The sequence below is a fragment of the Natator depressus genome, chromosome 1 (assembly GCF_965152275.1).
Source record: "Natator depressus isolate rNatDep1 chromosome 1, rNatDep2.hap1, whole genome shotgun sequence".
Classification (NCBI taxonomy): Eukaryota; Metazoa; Chordata; order Testudines; family Cheloniidae; genus Natator; species Natator depressus.
In genome coordinates, this window is record NC_134234.1 from 61,417,688 (window position 1) to 61,440,058 (window position 22,371).

General features: G+C 42.1%; 1 protein-coding gene across 2 annotated transcripts in view; it reads left to right on the top strand.

The window, feature by feature from the left end:
- ENOX1 (ecto-NOX disulfide-thiol exchanger 1) overlaps window positions 1-22,371 on the top strand; it is a 499,678-nt gene that overhangs the window by 423,633 nt on the left and 53,674 nt on the right. For both annotated transcript variants that reach the window (XM_074961330.1, XM_074961339.1), the window contains one exon: window positions 21,134-21,318. In XM_074961330.1, the coding sequence (XP_074817431.1) occupies window positions 21,134-21,318 (185 nt within the window). The remainder of the gene's footprint in view (window positions 1-21,133; window positions 21,319-22,371) is intronic.

Genomic DNA, 22,371 nt, shown 5'->3' on the forward strand with positions numbered 1-22,371 from the left:
TCTGATAGTGTGGCTGATGTTGTTAGGCCCTGTGATGGTGTCCCCTGAATAGATATGTGGGCACAGTTGGCAACGGGCTTTGTTGCAAGGATAGGTTCCTGGGTTAGTGGTTCTGTTGTGTGGTATGTGGTTGTTGGTGAGTATTCGCTTCAGGTTGGGGGGCTGTCTGTAGGTAAGGACTGGCCTGTCTCCCAAGATTTGTGAGAGTGTTGGGTCATCCTTCAGGATAGGTTGTAGATCCTTAATAATGCGTTGGAGGGGTTTTAGTTGGGGGCTGAAGGTGACGGCTAGTGGCGTTCTGTTATTTTCTTTGTTAGGCCTGTCCTGTAGTAGGTGACTTCTGGGAACTCTTCTGGCTCTATCAATCTGTTTCTTCACTTCCGCAGGTGGGTATTGTAGTTGTAAGAATGCTTGATAGAGATCTTGTAGGTGTTTGTCTCTGTCTGAGGGGTTGGAGCAAATGCGGTTGTATCGCAGAGCTTGGCTGTAGACGGTGGATCGTGTGGTGTGGTCAGGGTGAAAGCTGGAGGCATGTAGGTAGGAATAGCGGTCAGTAGGTTTCCGGTATAGGGTGGTGTTGATGTGACCATCGTTTATTAGCACTGTAGTGTCCAGGAAGAGGATCTCTTGTGTGGACTGGACCAGGCTGAGGTTGATGGTGGGATGGAAATTGTTGAAATCATGGTGGAATTCCTCAAGGGCTTCTTTTCCATGGGTCCAGATGATGAAGATGTCATCAATATAGCGCAAGTAAAGTAGGGGCGTTAGGGGACGAGAGCTGAGGAAGCGTTGTTCTAAATCAGCCATAAAAATGTTGGCATACTGTGGGGCCATGCGGGTACCCATAGCAGTGCCGCTGATCTGAAGGTATACATTGTCCCCAAATGTAAAATAGTGAGGAGCTGGTTCACTCAAGTGCACTGAAGGGCTGCACTTAAGGAAAAAATGGAGGGTGGGAAAGTCAGGAGGGCCAGACAGCTGACTGAGGAGTTTCAGAACGTGCCTCTGAAATGGTCTGTCTTGTAGCCAGCTGCTCCGTGTTAGTGATTATAATGAGTACAATAGTTTTGCTGGGTCATCAACCTGCAGCACCACTCTCTTCTCTTAAAAAAAGAAAAGGGTACTTGTGGCACCTTAGAGACTAACAAATTTATTTGAGCATAAGCTTTTGTGAGTTACAGCTCACTTCATCGGATGCTGTAGCTCACGAAAGCTTATGCTCAAATAAATGTGTTAGTCTCTAAGGTGCCACAAGTACTCCTTTTCTTTTTGCAAATACAGACTAACACGGCTGCTACTCTGAAACCTCTCTTCTCTTAGTTCAGCTTGTTGGATCAGTCGTAACTAAGCACCATATTCGACAAGCCTCCTAGTGGCTCACAACTCGCTGCTCTCTCACAACTCTCATGACTACAAGACTGAGTTCTTGGGAGGGACTATTCAGTATTTTGTATTGTCTTTTTGGGTTCGGGAGGATAACGGTAGGCTTTATGTACTGGAATTTCTTGGCTCTCTGTATTGATATATGGAGCTCAGTACAATATTTTTTTCCTCTGTTTGGATCTAGTGAATTTTGAAGGGCCCAACTTTCATACTTGAATGCATGTATTTCGGCATCAAAATCTGGATTTGCATGTTGTACTATTTTAAGGTAAATTGGCTAATAAAACTAAACGGGAGAGGTTAAATATCATGCAGGCCAGAAGTAGAAGGCACTTGACTGCGGTTCCTGAACTTTCCTTGGCTTCGGTGTATTGAAGGGAGTGCCACTGAGAGTATGTGGAATGAGAAGACTATAATGAGTATGTGCAGAAAGGCTGAGAAGATCTGGGCTTCCAGCAGCAGCCAAGCAGGAAACCTTATAGAAGTCTTGTTCTGATGTTAACTCTTCTTGGCTTCTTACTCTTTGAAAGGCTCGCTAAGGTCTCCATTCCCTCCAAGGGTCTCCAGTCTCTCTGGGGCTCCACTCTTTACAAGTTTGTAGCCACTTTTTATTTCTCAATAGTTTGCAAAATATGACTTTTCAGATACCCTTAAACTTTGAAGGGGAGTGGTTATCTTTGTTTGTAGGCCCTCAAAGTGCAAAAAATGGGAATGGAATTGAGTGCCGGAGTGTGTGCGGGGCAGGGTAGGGCTCTGCTTGCAGCAGCAAGCTTTTCCCTGGACAGCTTCCCTGGAATGACTTTTTCAATTTACCAACAAAAGCTTTAGAACTACTTTGTGAGCATGACAATCATCCCTGTGCTGAACAATTCAAGAAACTGAAAGATGCATTTGAGCAACTGTTCAAAATATTTCAAAAGGACAAAAAATATTCAGGTTTTTTGTAGACCCGTTTTCACCTGAATCCAAACTAGAATTGACAAATTTCAGTTTCATTAATTGACTTAAATATCACTCCAGTCAAATTCAAGGTCGTGAAGTAAGCTCGGTGAATGAATATAAATGCCTGCTATTTGAGACATACCAGAATTTTGCAAGAAGGCTGTTTGTGCTTCCCTTTATGTGAACAGACCTTTTCTACTAGGAATCAGAACAAGTTAAAACACTACAGTCACCCAATAGACTCACACCAAACCTGCATTCTCTAAGGTGTATGGCCAGATAAAGATGGATATCGTGAAGTTGGTTTCAGAGCAACAGTGACAGTCTTCCTGGGTTTACGCCTTCTCCTGCAGCTCCCAAGCCACATGTTGTGTTTCAATGGATCTGAACTTGCCCCCAGTTCATGTCCAAGGAATAGGATCTGGTCGTTTTTATTTTGTAAAACAAAGTGTACATAAGAATATTTCTTTAACTCCGATTAAAATTAGGAGCAGTATTTAAGCTCCTGAGAAGTTTCCAATGGCAGCCCTTACTACTGCAGAATGTTTGAACATACCAGATTATATTATTGGTATGTCTTACCAATTGTTGCCCCTCTACATTTATTTAAGCTGTATATTTTGAGACGGGGCAAGAGATGTCAAGGGCTGTACAGTGCTCACTAGTGTGGTCAGGAGCACTTGTTTTACATCTGTTTCAAAAGGCAGCACCTCCGATGACAAAGTACCACTAACACCATATAGGCACATTGGTTCAATACTGACTCAGGAAAGAGTGTTGTCTACTGAATCACCAGTGCCATTTAACAGATTCCAGTAACACGAGCTTGTCTTACAATGAACTCACTTCTTCCCTTCTCAGACCAAACAGCTTCTTATTCATTTTCACTATTAGAGGAATATAGTGATTTTTTTCAAAACATTGAATATAGGCAGAAATCTGCTTCATCACTGGCATCTTTAATTCAAGCAAGGTCACTTCATAAATTTGTCTAAATAGCTCTTTCTCAATTAGAAAAGAGGCAGAACTGTTTAAGGATATTTAGTGTTTGATTAATAGCACTTAACTGGTGCTTTAAGCACTTGCAGAAGTTTTTCAAGCATATACTTTTAAGAATAAAACATTACCATCTGAAGACTTATCCTTATCAGAAACTGAAAACAAATCATTCCAAGCAGCGGGGCAGGAGACAGGACTCTTTTTCATTAATTTTTTTGGAAATGATATAAGTTACAGGGTATAAGGGCTCCAAAGAGATGTGGCAAGTAGTTTAGGCCCCAGATTTGACTTATTTTTAAATTGTAATGACTAGATGGTGAGTGTCTTCCAAATTCTAAAGGTACATTTTAAAAATTCAATGTAATATTGCTGAAAAAAAAACAAAAACAAAAAAACAACAAGACAATAATTATTTATGGGACATAGGGGAATGGGAAGAATCTTCAATTAAAAGGATACACCTGAGGGGAGAAGAAGGAAACACCTGGAAATATTGGGGAGTTGGGGTTTACAAATGAACAAAGGGATAGGACCAGTGGATCAAGAGCTGAAGGAGGCAGGCATGGAGGGACAGAGAAGGGACAGTAGAGTGGAGAAGAAAAGGAGGGGCAGAAAGCAATGGCTAAATGATGAAAGAGTGTTGGAGGAACAAGGAGAAAGTGAATAGGGGAAAGGGGAGAAAAGTAAGAGGGTCAAAATGAGGAAAGGAGATGACAATGAGAAGGAAAAAGGTGCAAGGGGGAAGGGAAGGAGAGAGCAGACATGTTGCATAGTGTCCCCGATAAAACTCCTCTATCCTAAAACATTTTGAAGAGTGAAATAACACAGGACAGCAAAGAGTACAGATAGTCTAAATTACAAAGAAATAGTGGTTCAAAGAGATTGTATGAATAAATTAAAGCATTCAGTTATCAGGGCATTAACACAAGGAGAGAGAAGCTTAGAGGCAACAATACAATCAGTATGTTCTAGGTGTCAGGGAAGGACAGAGCGATGGTTAGAAGCAATGAGAAGGGCAGTTCTGAACTGATGGATCCTAAAAAAAAGAACAAGAGCTTATGCTCGAGGATAGGGTGATGTGGTCACACTTGATAGGGGTAAGAAGGCAGATGAAAACACTCTGGGCACACAAAGATGGGACTCAGAGTCTAAAAGGAAGGAGATGCAATAGTCTAAACAAGAGTAGCTAGAATGAGGATTGAGCAGTGTTGCAGCCAATTGTATGTACATACCATGTGGTAGCGGTGGTGACTTGCAGACGTGGGAGGCAAGGAAAGCAAAAGTCAGTGTTGATGCCAAGGTTATGGAAGGTAAAGCAAAGAGGAGATCTGAGTCGAGAGACATATTTTGGAGAAGGTATTGTTTGAGGATGCGCTCTTTGTCTGAATGAAGCACTTCCACCTTTGAGATAATTGGATGAAGGAGGTTAAGATGAAGCCATAGTTTACCTGATCAAGACAGGCTGAGAGAATGAATGAGCAAAGAAAGCTTAATAAAGGTGGCGGACAGCTGAGTGTTATCAGAATAAGTGTGTAGGAAAAACAAAAAATAAACAACTGAGGAGAGATGGGAATAAAAACAGAGATTAATAAACGCTATCTTGCAAGCCCAAGTTAAGTACAGTAGTTGTGACTCACTTGGTGTATGGTAGAAATGCTGGGGGAAAAGAGAAGCAAAAAGGAAGGATGTCAGATTCCTCTTGGAACTAAAAAACTTCTGGGTAGTAATGACTATTACCAAGTCTAGGGAGAGACCCTGGTATTATCATCAATTCCTCCCAGCCTTCCATTATATGTGGAATTTAAAATCTGCAGCACATAAATTCAGTTCTTCCTTTGTTTTTTCCTCTCAGTCTGTCTCAGTATTGCCAACCCCAGATCTTCAAAAATCACATCTGAGCCCCCAAATATAACAAAATTGGCTTAAAAATCATAATTACCCCCCAAACAGGTGTTTTTTATTTGCCTTCTGGCATTTGAGCATTTAGTACTTGGGTCACTGCAGCCTTGGAGTCTTGAAACATAAAGCTGAGATTCTCACATAATCACTTGCCTCCAGGAGCTGGAGCTTTAAAGAAAACAGCAAATATCATGAGTCTCATGATAAAATCCCAAGAGTTGGCAACACTGACTCTCATTTCATTCTGAATCTACTGCAGTGCCAGTGTTTGCCAACAGCTTCTTGCCAAGGTTTTGTTATTAGACCCGAATGGACCATAAGCGTCCTCTTTTCTGCCCCCTACTCCTCTACACCCTCCCTGTCTTTGCAAATAACTGCATCCAGTTTTGAAATATTTCAGTAACAGATTCCTCATTCAAAAAAATAGTCCTAAATAAATTACTGAAATTACCGGTACATCATAGTTGTAGTACGTCTAGAAAAAGACAGAACAATGTTGTTTAGAGTCTGCTAAGTAGCTGTAGAAAAAATTTCAATAGGCAAAGAAAATGTTTCTTCAGACTAATGCTTTGGTCTCTCAACCCTTATGGCTGCCTATAATGGAATGGGATGGGTAAAACTGATGTTAGAGGAGGGTGGATTTAAAAAAAATTACTAGTTATCCTGCTATGTGTTGCTTGTTCAATCCCTAACTCCTCTGTGAATAGAAAGTCCTAAAATAATTCCCATGAGGAACTACTTTGAACATCTGCTATCACCATGGATGTAACTACTGTAATGAACTGCTGTGGGTAGACTGTAGGCAGCATGGTGTGGAAAGGATTTTAAAGTGACTCCATCTGAGTAAAAACAAGACTTTGAAATAGAGTGAATTTCCTTCCCATTATGCAGGCCTAACTCCAACTAACATTAATGGGAGTAACCTACACAAAGGATAATTAGAGCCCTTGGAGTTTAAACTCACAGCTATTGAGAACTCTAGCTAAAGTGTGCATAAAGTTAGCGAAAATGTTTAAATTGCTTCATAGTTTAGTTATATTGTGTCTGAAGGTGAAAATCAAAATTTGCATAGTGCTAGAATAGCTGGTAATTGCCTGAATTTACTTTATATAGACATATATAGTGCTAATTGTATTTTCGCTAGTTATTTTGCAGTTTTCAAGCTTCCACCAGATCATTTTCTTAAAGTATAAAGGATGATACAATCTATTTCCTTTCTGTTTCCTAACAGTAGGAAGAGGCATTTACCAGAGAATTCAATGTAGTAATCATATTGCTATTATTTATTTATTATCAGAAGTATTTATAAGGTGATCATCACTGTGGTATATAAACATCCCTTATGCTGGGACTCAGATTTATTTCTTGTAGGATCAGATACTGGAGGCATGGGCACCCCACCAACAATGCCTGCCCCTGACTGTCTTGATCTACACACAAGGAATATATAGGTGAAACTTGCTTTCTGAGAACAGTTGTCATGGTGGGGCATTGGAAAAGGTATGTGAGATAACTGGATCTGTTTGGGCAGTATAGATAGGTGACCAGCACCTGGAATTTTATTCAGAACTGAACTGGCAGCCAGTGGAGATTACAGACTAATAGGGTGAGAAGGGACCGCAAGGATCGTCTAATCTAACCACCTGCAAAGATGCAGGATTTGTTGTGTCTAAACCATCCAAGACAGATGGCTATCCAGCCTCCTTTTGAAAACCTCCAGCAAAGATTCCACAGCTTCCCTGGGCAGTCTGTTCCATTGTCCTACTGTTCTTACAGTTAGGAAATTTTTCCAGAATTTAATCTAAATCTGCTATGCTGTAGTTTGAACCCATTGCCTCTTGTCCTGCCCTCTATGACAAGAGAGAACAACTTTTCTTCATCTTTTTTTATGCCAGCCTTTAAAGTATTTGAAGACCACTATCATGTCCCCGCTTAATCTCCACTTTTCCAAACTAAACGTACCCAGTTCCTTCAGCCTTTGCTTGTATGGCTCGCATTCCATCCCTTTGATCATCTTTGTTTCTTGCTTCTGGATTCTTTCCAGTTTCTCAACACACAGTACTCCAGCTGAGACCTCACTAGTGCCAAGTAGAGCAGTACTATCATCTCCCATGACTTGCATGCTCTGCCTCTGTTAATACAATCTAAAATTTCATTTTTGGGGTTTTTTTGCAACAGCATTGCATTGCTGACTCATGTTGAGGATGTGATCCACCACAACTCCCAGATCCTTTTCAGCAGTGCTGCTGCTAAGCCAGCTATCTGTCATTCTGTATTTGTTCATTTGGTTTTTCTTCCCTAAGTGTAGCACCTTACCTTTGTCTCTGTTTTTTTTGTCATTTTGTTATCGACAGCCCAGTTCTGAAGTTTATCAGGATCCTGCTGAATCTTAGCTCTATCCTCCAAAGTTTTGGCAACCCTCCCAGCTTGCTTAGTGTCATCTGCAAATTTGATCAGTATGCTCTCTATTCGTACATCCAGGTAATTAATCAAGATGTTATATAACAGGGGACCAAGAACAAATCCCTGTGGAACCCCAGTTGAGACCTCCGTCCATTCTGACATCATTCGATTAATAGTTACTCTTTGTTTGAGGTTGTTTAACCAATTATGTATCTACTTAATGGCAGTTTCACCAAGCCGGCATTTCTCCAGCTTACTTATCAGAATGTTATGTGGAACTGTGTCAAAAACCTTGCTGAAGTCCAGGTATATTATGTCCACTGCATTCCCCCTATCTACCAAACCAGTTACCCTGTCAAAAATGGAAGTGGAATTTATTTGGCATGATTTGTTCTTGGTAAATCCAAGCTGGCTGCTAGTGATCACCCCTTCATCCTCCAGGTCTTTGCAAACTGAATGTTTTATACATTGCTCTAGTAGATTCCCAGGTATTGAAGTCAGGCTGACTGGTCTATAGTTCCCTGGCTCCTCCTTTTCCCCCTTGTTAAATATGGGCCCTACATTAGCCCTTCTCTAGTCTTCTGGGACCTCTTCTGTCATCCATGAGTTTGCAAATATTATTGCCAGTGGCTCTGAGATTTCTTCAGCTAATTCTTTCAGTACCCTCAGGTGACTAGCTTCGGGCCCTGCTGATTTGAATTCATTCAAATTGGTCAGAAGATCTCTGACATGTTCTTTATTTATCCTGGTCTGCATCCCTTCTCCTTTATTGTTTATGGTAACTTCACTAGTCATCCAGTCACATGTTATTTTTTGTGAGACGACTGAAGCAAAGTAGGCACTGAGCAACTCTGCCTTCCTATCATCTTCTGTTACTAGCTCACCTTCTCCATTGAGTAGCCCATACCATCCTTGACCTTTCTTTTTGTCTGACATATTTGTAGAACCCCTTCTCGTTGTCTCTAACATTCCTTGCCAGCTGTAACTCATTCTTTGCCTTGGCTTTCCTGATTTTGTCCCTATATGTTTGTGCTATTCCTACGTATATTTCTTCGGTGATATTCTTCTTCCATTTCCTGTATGTATCCCTTTTGTTTTTTTTAGATAGCTAAAAAGCCTAGGGTGGCTCTTCTTACCTTTCCTCTGCATCAGAATAGCTTGATGTTGAGTCTCTAGTATTACATCTTTTAGGAACTGCCAGCCCCCTTCGACTCCTTTTCTTCCTAATTGGTCTTTCCATGGGACCTTGCCTACTATTTCTCTGAGTTGACTGAAATTTCAAAGTCCACAAGCTGTGATAGTTTGGGATGGATGTAAAGAATAAAGTCTACTACTCCATCTTCCTCCACTTCTAAAGTCATTGAGCATGCCAACAGCAACCACTGCTTTGAGTTCCTTTCTTCGAACTGCCTCCTGGATTCTCTCTAATCTGACTTCTGCCCTCCAGACCTCCCCAAGTTTGCCCCTCGCTGCTGATCTGCTTTCATCTCTCATTGCATCGCTCGCTGCCTGCTTTGTTTTGCCAGCACTAGCTAGAGAGAGGGCCTGATGGGGATGACTGATATTTGTGTACTTCTATCTCCAAACTTTGTGTGCTTTGCTCCTCTGATGGAAAGTTCTTCGGGGCAGGGATTGTGCCTGCTTGTTGCTATGGACAGCACCTAGCACATTGTAAGTGCTCCAGGATACCTAACTACATAAATAACAATTATAATGATAACAGTGGGATTTCTCTACCTTTTTTCAGTAGCATGAAATGAAATTTTTAATACTTACATTGTTAAATTGGGAAGATATGACACTGACGTTAGCAGAATCCAGATGCTGTAAGGCTCCAGAACTGTCCCTTTGGCATCCTTCCTGGACAGAACCAATTCTTTAGTTATTACGCTGTTCTGGTCAGTGCCAGTGGCTCAATAGTGGCAATTACATCTGAGACACTGGCTAAAGTCTTGAGGGCTTACGTAATCCCTCCCAAAGTGTAAGACTCATGCAGTGTCTGAAGATAGGCAAGTATGCACGTTAAGGATTGGCTTCATAATAAGCTTGAGATTCAAAGCAGGCAAATACTGTAAGAAAAACTTAAAAACAATAAACACTTAGAAAAATCTCTGTAGAGAGACACAGGGAAACTCTGAACTCTCAAGCCCAACCATTTTTTTCCTCAGGAAAATATTGTTTCCACAAACTCTTAAGAAAAACTGCTAACTGTTCATTTTAAATGGAAGCGCCACGAGTGAGCCAGATACTAGATACTTGTAGCAGTAAGCAATTCAAGACAGAGAAGGGAACAGTCTTACAGAAGAAAGGGACATCATCAAAAGGTGAACAAACTACTGCTCTGATCTATACAACCACTCGACAAATAGAGATTCTAGTGTCTTAGACAGCCCAGATTCAACAGAGGAGGATGAATTTCCAATAATACGTGAAGAAGCTGTGAAATCACTCAAGAACGAAAAGGCTACAGGTATTGACAACATGCCAGCCAAACTGATGAAATTCGGAGGAGAAATAGTAATAGATGTACTCACTAAGATCTGCAACAAGATCTGGCAGACTGCTGAGTGGCCCTCCACGTGGACACAATCACTAATCATCACTCTGCCAAAGAAAGGCAACCTGCAATTGTGTCAAAATTACCGGACTATAAGCTTACTTAGCCATCCCAGCAAAGTGATGTTGAAAGTCATATTGAACAGATTGAAGCCATAAGTGGAGAATATCGTTGCTGAAGAACAGGCTGGCTTTTGTGCTGGAAGAAGTACAACAGAACAGATTTTCAATCTTCATGTTCTATGTGAGACATCTACCACATCTTCGTTGACTTCAAGAAGGCGTTTGACAGAGTATGGCACAAAGCTTTCTGGGCAAGCATGAAGAAGTACAATGTTGGTTGTAAGCTTATTCTTACCATTAAACAACTGCATGCCAAAACCAGCAGTGCAGTTCTTGTCAATGGCACAAGAGGAGAGTAGTTTCGCACCACTGCTGGAGTCCGGCAAGGCTGCCTTCTTTCACCCACACTGTTCAACATCTACTTGGAGCGCATAATGACTGATGCCCTGGAAGATCACATATGCACAGTCAGCATTGGGGGGTGAACAATCTCAAATCTTCGATTTGCTGATGACATTGATGGCCTGGCAAGCAGCAAAGATGAACTTGCCAACCTTGTGAAATGATTGGATGAAACCTCCACAAAATATGGCATGAAAAACAGTGCAGAGAAAACCAAGCTGATGACAAACAAATGTGATGGGATCAGCTCACATATCACTGTCAGTGGCAAGAGCTGGAGACAGGGAAACAGTTCAAGTATTTGGGGGCAATCATCACTGATGAAGGATCCAAGGCAGAAATTCGGGCAAGAACTGCACAAATAGCAGTAGCAGTGGCAAAGCTAAAGCCAATTTGGAGAAATAAGAACATCTTCCTGGAATCCAAACTGAAACTGCTGCACGCATTGGTCATCTCCATTTTTCTGTATGCATATGACCCTTACGGAAGAACTTGAATGGAAAATCCAGTTAGTAGAGATGAGATACTTCCGTAAAATCCTGGGCATCTCCTACTTTGACCACATCACTAACGAAGAGGTCCACAAGATCATCACCCAATTCGCTGGGTCATATGAAGACCTCCTGACGACCATGAAAAAGCGCAAGCTGAACTGGTACGGCTATGTAACAAGATCATCTGGCCTATCCAAGATCATCCTCCAAGGGACAGTACAGGAGAAGAGAAGAAGAGGTAGACAGAAGAAGAGATGGATTGACAACATAGAAGAGTGGATAGGAATGGACTTCGCGGAGACTGAAGCACTGACGCACAATCGTCAGGGGTGGAGACAAATGGTTGATTGCTCATCAGTGATAGTGCCCCAATGACCAATGCGGTTATGGGAGTGATGATGATGATGATGATTGATGATTGATGAATGAGCAATGTAAGACCAAAGTATACAGTTGGTTGGTTGAAATTTCCCAAATGTCAATGTTCTTAAAAAATTCAGTTTTCAATGGAAAAAAAACAAAACAAATTTTTTCACAGAAAATTGTTATCGTTTTCAACCATCTCTAATGATTGGAAATGACCAGTAAAGAGACAGTATGAATACAAAGTGGACATGGTGTCACAGGATATGGCTCATTACACATGGACTCCATTGTCTATTATTACATTTTGGTAAGTCAAATGTAATAGAAATAGCATACCAACTAAAATAACAACCAAAAATTAACTAATACAACCTGTTCATAAAACACACAAGTAGAGACATATGTCATAGATGTCAGGATAGTTGACCTGATCCCCCACAAAAGGTAAGAGGGTTATTCTTTCTCTTATTGGACATGAGAGGACCTTTCCTCTTATCCCATTACTGTTTACTTTGCGTAAGAGCCTTCATTGAGGGACCTTGTTATAGGCTTTCTGCAAGTCCAAGTACATTATATCCACTGGATTACGCTTGTCCACATGCTTGTTGACACTCAAAGAATTCTAATAGATTGGACATCCTAGCTGACATTCTTAGCTGCTGCACCATGGCAACACACTGAACCACCACTCCTGACCAACAACCTTAATGCTAAAGGCCTACAGAGCCACAGCAGCCACACCTCAGGCACGTGATTGGTTGGACAGACAGCCTTCTCATTGGGTACGTGGACTATACAGAGACAGGAAGAAGAAGCTGTCTGAGCAACAGACCATTTCCTGGTTGGTGCCTAGATGGCCTTGCCTAGCCCTGCCCTGCTGCCTTGCCTGACCTCGCCTCCCTAACTCACTGCCCTGACCCCTTGGATTGGATCTTCCAGCTACTGACGCCTGTTAGAACTCAGACCATTGCCCTAAATTGCCTCTGACAGTGATTCACCTCCTAGCTCCCTGGGGTTGCCCCCTACCCTGCCTTGGCCACTGGCCATTACATAATCATCCCACTGCATTCTCCTTGTTCGATTCCTCCTCAAGACTCACTGTTAGCATGAAGCCTACAAATAGTTATCTACTATTCACGGCTTGGTAAAGGATCACTGGGGGTAACAAGACAAAGTCCCTCACCAAAGGCTCTTAAGCAAAGTAAGTTGTCATGGGATAAGAGGGAAGGTCCTCTCATGGATTGGTAACTGGTTAAAAGATAGGAAACAAAGGGCAAGAACAAATGGTCAGTTTTCAGAATGGAGAGAGATAAATAGTGGTGTCCTCCAGGGGTCTGCACTGGGACCAGTCCTATTCAACATATTCATAAATTATCTGGAAAAAGAGGTAAACCGTGAGGTGGCAAAATTTGCAGATGATACAAAACTACTCAAGATAGTTAAGTCCCAAGCACACTGCGAAGAGCTACCAAAGGATCTCACAAAACTTGGTGACTGAGCAACAAAATGGCAGATGAAATTCAATATTGATAAATGCAAAGTAATGCACATTGGAAAATATAATCCCAACTGTACATATAAAATGATGGGGTCTAAATTAGCTGTTACCACTCAAGAAAGAGATCTTGGAGTCATAGTGGATAGTTCTCTGAAAACATCCACTCAGTGTGCAGCGGCAGTCAAAAAATCAAACAAAATGTTGGGGATCCTTAAGAAAGGGACAGACAATAAGACAGAAAATATCATATTGCCTCTATATAAATCCATGGTATGCTCACGTCTTGGATACTGTGTGCAGAAGTGGTCGCCCCATCTCAAAAAAGATACATTGGAATTGGAAAAGGTTCCGAAAAGGGCAATAAAAATTATTAGTGGTATGGAATGGCTTCCGTATGAGGAGAGATTAATAAAACTGGGACTTTTCAGCTTGGAAAAAGAAACGACTAAGGGTGGACATTATAGAGGTCAATAAAATCGTGACTGGTATAGAGAAAGTAAATAAGGAAGTGTTATTTATTCCTTCTCATAACACACAAACTAGGGGTCACCAAATGAAATTTATAGGCATCAGGTTTAGAACAAACAAAAGGATTATTTTTTCACACAATGCACAGTCAACCTGTGGAGCTCCTTGCCAGAGGATATTGTGAAGGCCAAGACTATAACAGGGTTCAAAAAAGAACTAGAGAAGTTCATGGAGGCTAGGTCCATCAATGGCTATTAGCCAGGATGAGCTGGGAAGGTGTCCCTAGGCTCTGTTTTCCAGAAGCTTGGAATGGATCACTTGGTGATTACCTGTTCTGTTCATTCCCTCTGGGATTCCTGGCATTGGCCACTGTCGGAAGACAGGATACTGGGCTAGATGGACCTTTGGTCTGACCCAGTATGGCCGTTCTTATGTTCTCGTGTTCTTAACAATTTTTAATATGATTTGGACCCCTCAAGGTATCCTGTGTAATTCATGATCTTACTACTGTTACCCTCATCTTTCCTCCCCCATTTCCTCTTATTGTCTGTAACATTCATCTGTTGTGCCTTGTCTTCAATTAGTTTGCAAGCACTTTGGGACCTGGACCATGGCTTCCTGTGTATTTGTCCAATGCCTAGAACAATGGGGCACCAGCTTTGATTGGGACTTATTGGTACTGTTGAATTACAAATAATAATTGAATATTGAGATTGTGCTAAGTGACAAGAACTGTTCATGGTCACAAGTATTATAAGCTCTCATATGTTTCTGAAAGAACAGAAAGCATGTTGTTTCCTGTGGTAAAGAGTCACTTGTAACTGTTCAAACAGTGTGTGTTACTTGATCGTTGCCCAAAAGTTATTCTTAAAACTCTGAAGGTGATAATATACAGCTCAGAATAAAATGTTTAGCCATGGAAGGTTAGCTGTCTGGGTCAGGTAGCTAAAGATTAATGCAGACTTCACAAGCTTCTTTGTAACTAGCTTCTAATAACTTTGACGAGGATAGCAAATACTCTGTAGCATTGCTTATACCTGTCACTTGAATTGGCAACCAGTTTTGTCACTTGCAGGTGATTCTTACAATGTCTAATGGGTTCTTGTTCAGCCGAGTTGCCAAACAGCAGTGAGCAGCATTGCACACTAAGCCTCAAATCCTCTCCCAGGCACCCAGCTCCAGTAAATGGGCTGAACATATCCAGGGAGAAAGGAGGGGAAGGAGTATTCCACCAGGGCCACATGTCTACACAGCCCACGGCGGTGAGCCTCTGGGCCTGGGTCAACAGACCCGGGCTTTTGAGGCTCACCCTGCATTCTAAAAGTAGCTATGTAAATCTTCCGCCGACGTGCACGGGCTGAAATTGTGGAAAAGCAGCATCACTTTCCCCACAACCTCAGCCGTGCAGAACACAATGCCATCCACAGCCTCAGAAACAACTCTGACATCATAATCAAAAAGGCTGACAAAGGAGGTGCTGTTGTCATCATGAATAGGTCGGAATATGAACAAGAGGCAGCTCGGCAACTCTCCAACACCACTTTCTACAAGCCATTACCCTCTGATCCCACTGAGAGTTACCAAAAGAAACTACAGCATTTGCTCAAGAAACTCCCTGAAAAAGCACAAGATCAAATCCGCACAGACACACCCCTGGAACCCCGACCTGGGATATTCTATCTACTACCCAAGATCCATAAACCTGGAAATCCTGGGCGCCCATCATCTCCGGCATTGGCACCCTGACAGCAGGATTGTCCGGCTATGTAGACTCCCTCCTCGGGCCCTACGCTACCAGCACTCCCAGCTACCTTTGAGACACCACTGACTTCCTGAGGAAACTACAATCCATCGGTGATCTTCCTGATAACACCATCCTAGCCACTATGGATGTAGAAGCCCTCTACACCAACATTCCACACAAAGATGGACTACAAGCCGTCAAGAACACTATCCCCGATAATGTCACAGCTAACCTGGTGGCTGAACTTTGTGACTTTGTCCTTACTCATAACTATTTTTACATTTGGGGACAATGTATACCTTCAAATCAGCGGCACTGCTATGGGTACCCGCATGGCTCCACAGTATGCCAACATTTTTATGGCTGACTTAGAACAACGCTTCCTCAGCTCTCGTCCCCTAACGCCCCTACTCTACTTGCGCTATATTGATGACATCTTCATCATCTGGATCCATGGAAAAGAAGCTCTTGAGGAATTCCACCATGATTTCAACAATTTCCATCCCACCATCAACCTCAGCCTGGTCCAGTCCACACAAGAGATCCTCTTCCTGGACACTACAGTGCTAATAAACGATGGTCACATAAACACCACCCTATACCGGAAACCTACTGACCGCTGTTCCTCCCTACATGCCTCCAGCTTTCACCCTGACCACACCACACGATCCATTGTCTACAGCCAAGCTCTGCAATACAACCGCATTTGCTCCAACCCCTCAGACAGAGACAAACACCTACAAGATCTCTATCAAGCATTCTTACAACTACAGTACCCACCTGCGGAAGTGAAGAAACAGATTGATAGAGCCAGAAGAGTTCCCAGAAGTCACCTACTACAGGACAGGCCTAACAAAGAAAATAACAGAACACCACTAGCCGTCACCTTCAGCCCCCAACTAAAACCCCTCCAATGCATTATCAAGGATCTACAACCTATCCTGAAGGATGACCCAACTCTCTCACAAATCTTGGGAGACAGGCCAGTCCTTGCCTACAGACAGCCCCCCAACCTGAAGCGAATACTCACCAGCAACCACATACCACACAACAGAACCACTAACCCAGGAACCTATCCTTGCAACAAAGCCTGTTGCCAACTGTGCCCACATATCTATTCAGGGGACACCATCACAGGGCCTAATAACATCAGCCACACTATCAGAGGCTCGTTCACCTGCACATCTACCAATGTGATATATGCCATCATGTGCCAGCAATGCCCCTCTGCCATGTACATTGGTCAAACTGGACAGTCTCTACGTAAAAGAATAAATAGACACTAATCAGATGTCAAGAATTATAACATTCATAAACCAGTCGGCGAACACTTCAATCTCTCTGGTCACGTGATTACAGACATGAAAGTTGCGATATTACAACAGAAAAACTTCAAATCCAGACTCCAGCGAGAGACTGCTGAATTGGAATTCATTTGCAAATTGGCTACAATTAACTTAGGCTTGAATAGAGACTGGGAGTGACTAAGTCATTATGCAAGGTAACCTATTTCCCCTTGTTTTCCTAACCCCCCCCCCCCGACGTTCTTGTTAAACCCTGGATTTGTGCTGGAAATGGCCCACCTTGATTATCATACACATTGTAAGGAGAGTGATCACTTTAGATAAGCTATTACCAACAGGAGAGTGGGTTTGTTTGGGGGGGGTATGGGGGGGGAGAAAACCTGGATTTGTGCTGGAAATGGCCCACCTTGATTATCATACACATTGTAAGGAGAGTGATCACTTTACATAAGCTATTACCAGCAGGAGAGTGGGGTGGGGGGAGAGAAAACCTTTTGTAGTGATAAACACCCATTTTTTCATGATTTGTGTGTATAAAAACAAACATCTTCTGTATTTTCCACAGTATGCATCCGATGAAGTGAGCTGTAGCTCACGAAAGCTTATGCTCAAATAAATTGGTTAGTCTCTAAGGTGCCACAAGTACTCCTTTTCTTTTTGCGAATACAGACTAACACGGCTGTTACTCTGAAACCTATGTAAACCTTGTGGCTCAGGCTGGAGCTAGGGCTCCAAAGCCTAGGGAGGGAGTGGGCTTCAGAGTCCGAGCTCCAGCCCGAGCTGCAACTTCAAAGCAATATCTACACAGCTATTTTTATCGCAGTAGTGTGAGCCTGAGTCTGTCGCCCTGGGCTCAGAGGCTTGCTGCCACTGGCTGTATCGACATACCCGCTGGCAGTGGAAATGTACACAGCTGTTATTCCAGCCAGGATAGGCTGTGAAGCCCTAGCACCTGACCTCCATCCGAGATAACAAGCCAACAGATTTACAAACCCAGTCCCTTCCATCTTTGCAACAGCTTTTGGGGATTTCTCTTGGAGCTGGGTTAGGTGATGCACAGGAGATGCATATTCTTCCCAGGTTCTGTTGCATTAGTGTCCCTTCTGTACCTCACAGAGTAGGAGGTTATCCCTCTGGTTAAAGCTTCTGTGTCGAAGTCAAGGTTATCGCAGTGGTGGTGCATAGCACTGTGTAATGACTCTAGCTAACCATAAAGTGATGTCTGTTGGCAGCATGAATGTACTAGTGTGTACATTTAGTTGCCTCGGTACACTGCAAAGAAGTCCCAAACTGCAACATTTGGAAGTTTGGTTCAGGCCTCTCTCTGAATTAGAGGAGGAAATTTTGAAAAATACTTTCTATTGGACTGGAGGTTTGTGTTTGCTTAGCCTGTTTTTCTCAGATGTAGTTATTTGGTTGTTATGAAAAAAGATTCTATCCTCTTAGTTGCCCATTAGACTCCTCACAACAATTTCTTGAGGGTAAATTTTATCATGGAAGAATGATTACATGCTTTTCAAAACAATTTAATTTGATATAACAATACTGTAGCTGCAGCTAAATCTTCCAGAGAGATGCTGTGGAGGAGCCAAATTAGATGCAACAATGAACCTATAGGTGTATTTTAATGACTACACTATATTTGCAATAAGATATTTGTATTGTTTGAAAAATAATAGAAATTAATTGGATCAAAGAAAGGTTTGGCCTGTCAAAAGTAAAGTATTTTTATTGCTAATGATGTATTGAGATCTCCTGTTCAGGCAACAAACTAGTTTGACAAAGATTTTGACTCATGTTATGTGCGATTACGCAGGATACAAGAGACTCTTTATACAGTAAGGTCTGTTCAAGAGAGGCCTGAAGTTAAGTGGTGTTAATATATAATTTCTTATCCTCTGGAAAGTAACCATATTGTTACTGTCGATCGCCATTAAAAATTCTGTAATATCAAGCTTGAAATCATTTAATCAGTTTTGTGCTCCTATTACAAAATGCAGATAGAATTTTGGAGGTTTTTTTTTTCAATTACAGCTATTGCATAGTGATATCACAGTTCAAAAATGAAGACGGTACTGCATCATACTTTGCTAAGCCAAATGACCATTGTTGCTGCCAAGTATAAGAACTGCCAAGAGTAAAGTTCTTCTCCAGGACGTTAATAGTATCGCTGAAATAACGGCTGTCACACTTCCTTATGTATATTTATGCTCTGATAATTTATTTAAATAGTGTTCTTGGTATATGCTTTATAGCCTTCCACATTTTGCTATACAAATTTAGGCTTATATTGCAGACTGTGCAATTCATTTGGCAAATGTAATTTCCATCCCTCCATACTAATCGATTTCTCCACAAACACCTGCTATCAGTTATGATAATAAAAATGCCATTCTAAATTGAAAAGGGGCCAAATCGAGCTTCCTAAGGAAATGACTTCAGTATCTTTCAGTGCGGCGAATGTAGTAATGTTCTTGTAGTGCCAAGGTTGGTTGTTGTTTGGGGGTTTTTTTGGGTTGTTGTTTGGGGGGGTGTTGTTTTTTTAGCATTTGTATTTTGTATAATTTTGCTCTATGACATCATTTCTCTGTCTAAATGATTCCTTGTAGCCAGGGAATTCGCAGGGAGGCAGGAGTGGAGTTTCCACATTTCCTTTCTCTTGGGACCAAATCCAAAAAGCTTTACTTAGCCAAAACTCCCTAGCATAACAGGGCCTTAATCCTGACTGGAACCTCTGGGTGCTACCATAGTATAAATATTAAACAGTCATGTCAGTTTCTATAACATTGCTGGGCAAAAGCTGTGAAGTCAATAGAGTTTTGCCAATTGAAGAATTTAAGAATTTTGCCTTTGCACTAGATATCAGTTTCTTACCTAAAACCTATGTCTAAATTTAGCAGCCAGTCTATGAAGAGTGATTGAAACAATTTATGGCCTCATCTCAGTAGGAAATAACCTCTTGTTGACTATGCCCCCGTCAAATGGTTAACTGCTAATGTACACAGAACAAAACTGTTTTCACCATTATGCCTTCCCACACTCAGAAATGTCGTGCCCGTTTTCAGAAATGGTGACTCTCTAGTGGAGCTCAGCAGACATTTTTACCTCCATATGTGACTCGGTGGCAAAATGCATGCATCTCAGCTCCACTGTAGCTTATGCTATCAGTTGTACCAGTATGACTGCACCATTGCTGAGACACTGGTAGGAAACTGTCAAGAGTAGATACCTCCCTTGTAGAAAAAAATGAATGACTCCGTGTTAAGTCAGGGCTCTAGCACAGTTTCAGAATCAGGGTCAAAAATTCATTCACAGCTAAACTGTTTTCAACACTAGTTTGAGGTGGTGGGGTAGGAAGAGAATCATTGCTGACACCTGTTGTCAGTAATAGGTCATTTTCTGAAGTCTCTCTTAGGACATTTCTCTTGGGCAGTGGTTCTCAACTTCTCTCCTTCCCGTCAGCACTCTTCTCCCAGCCATTACACATCTGTCCTCCCATTTAGCAATATCAGAAAGGCAAGGTTGTCATGACCCCCTGACACCTATTTGCAATTGCCATGCGGGTCCCTACCTCCATGTCAAGAAATCCTGTTTTAGGATATTTATATAAGGCCTTGTCTGCACTAAAGAACTGAACCATTTGTTACTGAACCAGATTAAGTGTAAACAATTAAGTGTCTCCACACTAGTCATACCAAACTGGTTTATTTTGTCCCATATTCACACTTGTGCTGTCCTAAACAATTTCATTTGCAATTCCTTTTGTCTAACAATTCACAGCTAGCTCCTAGAAGTAGTGCATCCTGGGAAATGTCACAAGGCCACTTAGGGCTTGACTAAACAGAAATGCTCAGGAAAGTGAATTAAGATAAATCAAATTAAGGACATTTTGATTCTGAATAAGAGTTTTCCACACAGGAGTTAAATGCAATTTAACTAACTCACTTTAATTTGGATGAACTTTCCTGAGTGTCCCCCTGTAGACAAGCCCTTACTGTACTGTGGGGCATTAATAGGGAGGACTAGTTGAACCATTTCAGCTTGTCTGTGTTCACTCTTGCACCAAACCAGTTGAAATTGAACCTATGAAGCTGTGACAGTTTATTAGTCCTGCTATTTCTAACGAACTATTAGACTCTTTGTAAACCATTAGCAGACCATTTGAGAAGTTCTTGTGTGTGCTGGACTCTTCAGACCCGAGAGTGGCGACTCAGGCTCGAGCTGCATCCACACTACGAAATGCCTGGGCTCTGACCCACATCACAGCGGGACTCAGGCTCTGACCCTCCACCCTGCAGGGTCCGTAGGCCCCAGTCGAGAGGGTTTCCTGACCCGAGTCAGCCTCATTTCTGTATGGATGGAAGGGGCGCTTGGGCATGAACCTGAGTCAGAGCTTGGGCTTAGTGTGCTGTGTAGACATACCCAAAATGTTCTACAAATATTCTTAAGGCTTTCACCAGTTTAATTTCTCTAGACCAAACTTAAGAGTCGAGTGTTTACCTTGTATAGATTTATGCTGCATCCCCTTTTGTCTGAACAATGCCCTCTATGTTATCTGCCAGCAAATAAGTCATCATATTGGATTTTTTTTTGAATGTTCACTTTCTCATAGCTCTAACAGCCCAAGCTTATGCACTGAAGGAAGAGAATGACAGCCTCCGATGGCAGCTGGATGCTTACAGAAATGAGGTGGAGCTTCTAAAACAAGAGAAAGGACAACTCTTTCGGACAGAAGAAAGTCTCACAAAGGACCAACAGTTGCAATTTCTGCAGCAGACTATGCAAGGCATGCAGCAGGTACCATGAGTCAATTTTTAATGCCTTTTCCCAATAATGTATATGCAAAAGGGGTATTTTTTGTTAGGAAAAAAATCACTGCAAATTTCTGAAGTGCTAAAATCAGTTTTTTTAAGATGGTAAGGGGCCTGACCATGATTTCTTTGCATACTCAAATGCCTGTTGATTTCTGCAGGCTGTTTTGGGTGTATACAGATGGCAGCATCAGGCCACAGGGATTAAAGACCTGCTGACAAAGGGGATGTCTACACTGCAGTCTGACGTGTGATTGCAGCGTGGGTTGGCCTAGCTCTGCAAGAAAATAGCAGGTTTAAGAAGCCTTTTCCAACCTAGCATGGCCAGCGCCCCAAAGGCCGCAGGTCAGGTATGGGTCATAGCGCCAGCAGCCTTAAACAGCATCAGAGCTGTGCAGTGCGCGAGGGGAGAGAACACACAGTACTACTGCAAAGGCTGTAGCAAGGGCTGCTGTGGCCTGTGCTCCCATGACACTTCTAAAGACACTTGTCCATCTCCTCAGCAAGTATAAATTGACATACCACCACTGAAGTCAGTGGCGCTAGATTGATTTACACTAGCTGAGGACCTGGCCCATTGCGACTGAGTCAAACATAATGTCGCCAGAAGCTGCTGCTGGTGTAGTACACCTCCACTTTCCGTCTACTGTGGCCAGTGACTTAAAGCCATAGATTGACCCTTTATTTCTAAGTATCTTCTGTTTCCAAACAGTTAATCAGCTCCCACTTCTGATATTATCATTGGAAGTCATAAATCCCCTCTCTGTGACATGGCAGTTAGTAGTCATTGTGGGGTCCCAGACTTATGCCTTCTGACCAGGAGTGAGCTTCAGTACAGATCTGTACATGAACACCCAGATCTCATCTTTCTTTTACAATATTGGGAGCATTTGTGGCCTAAGTGAGTAATTTCTTAATAAAATATATGAGAACTAACAGATTAGGCATTAGTTGCTCTTCAAATATGATGCTAAAGTGCCTTAGGCCTCAAAGCACTTAAGCACATGCTTTAAGCATATGAATAATCTCATCCTTACTT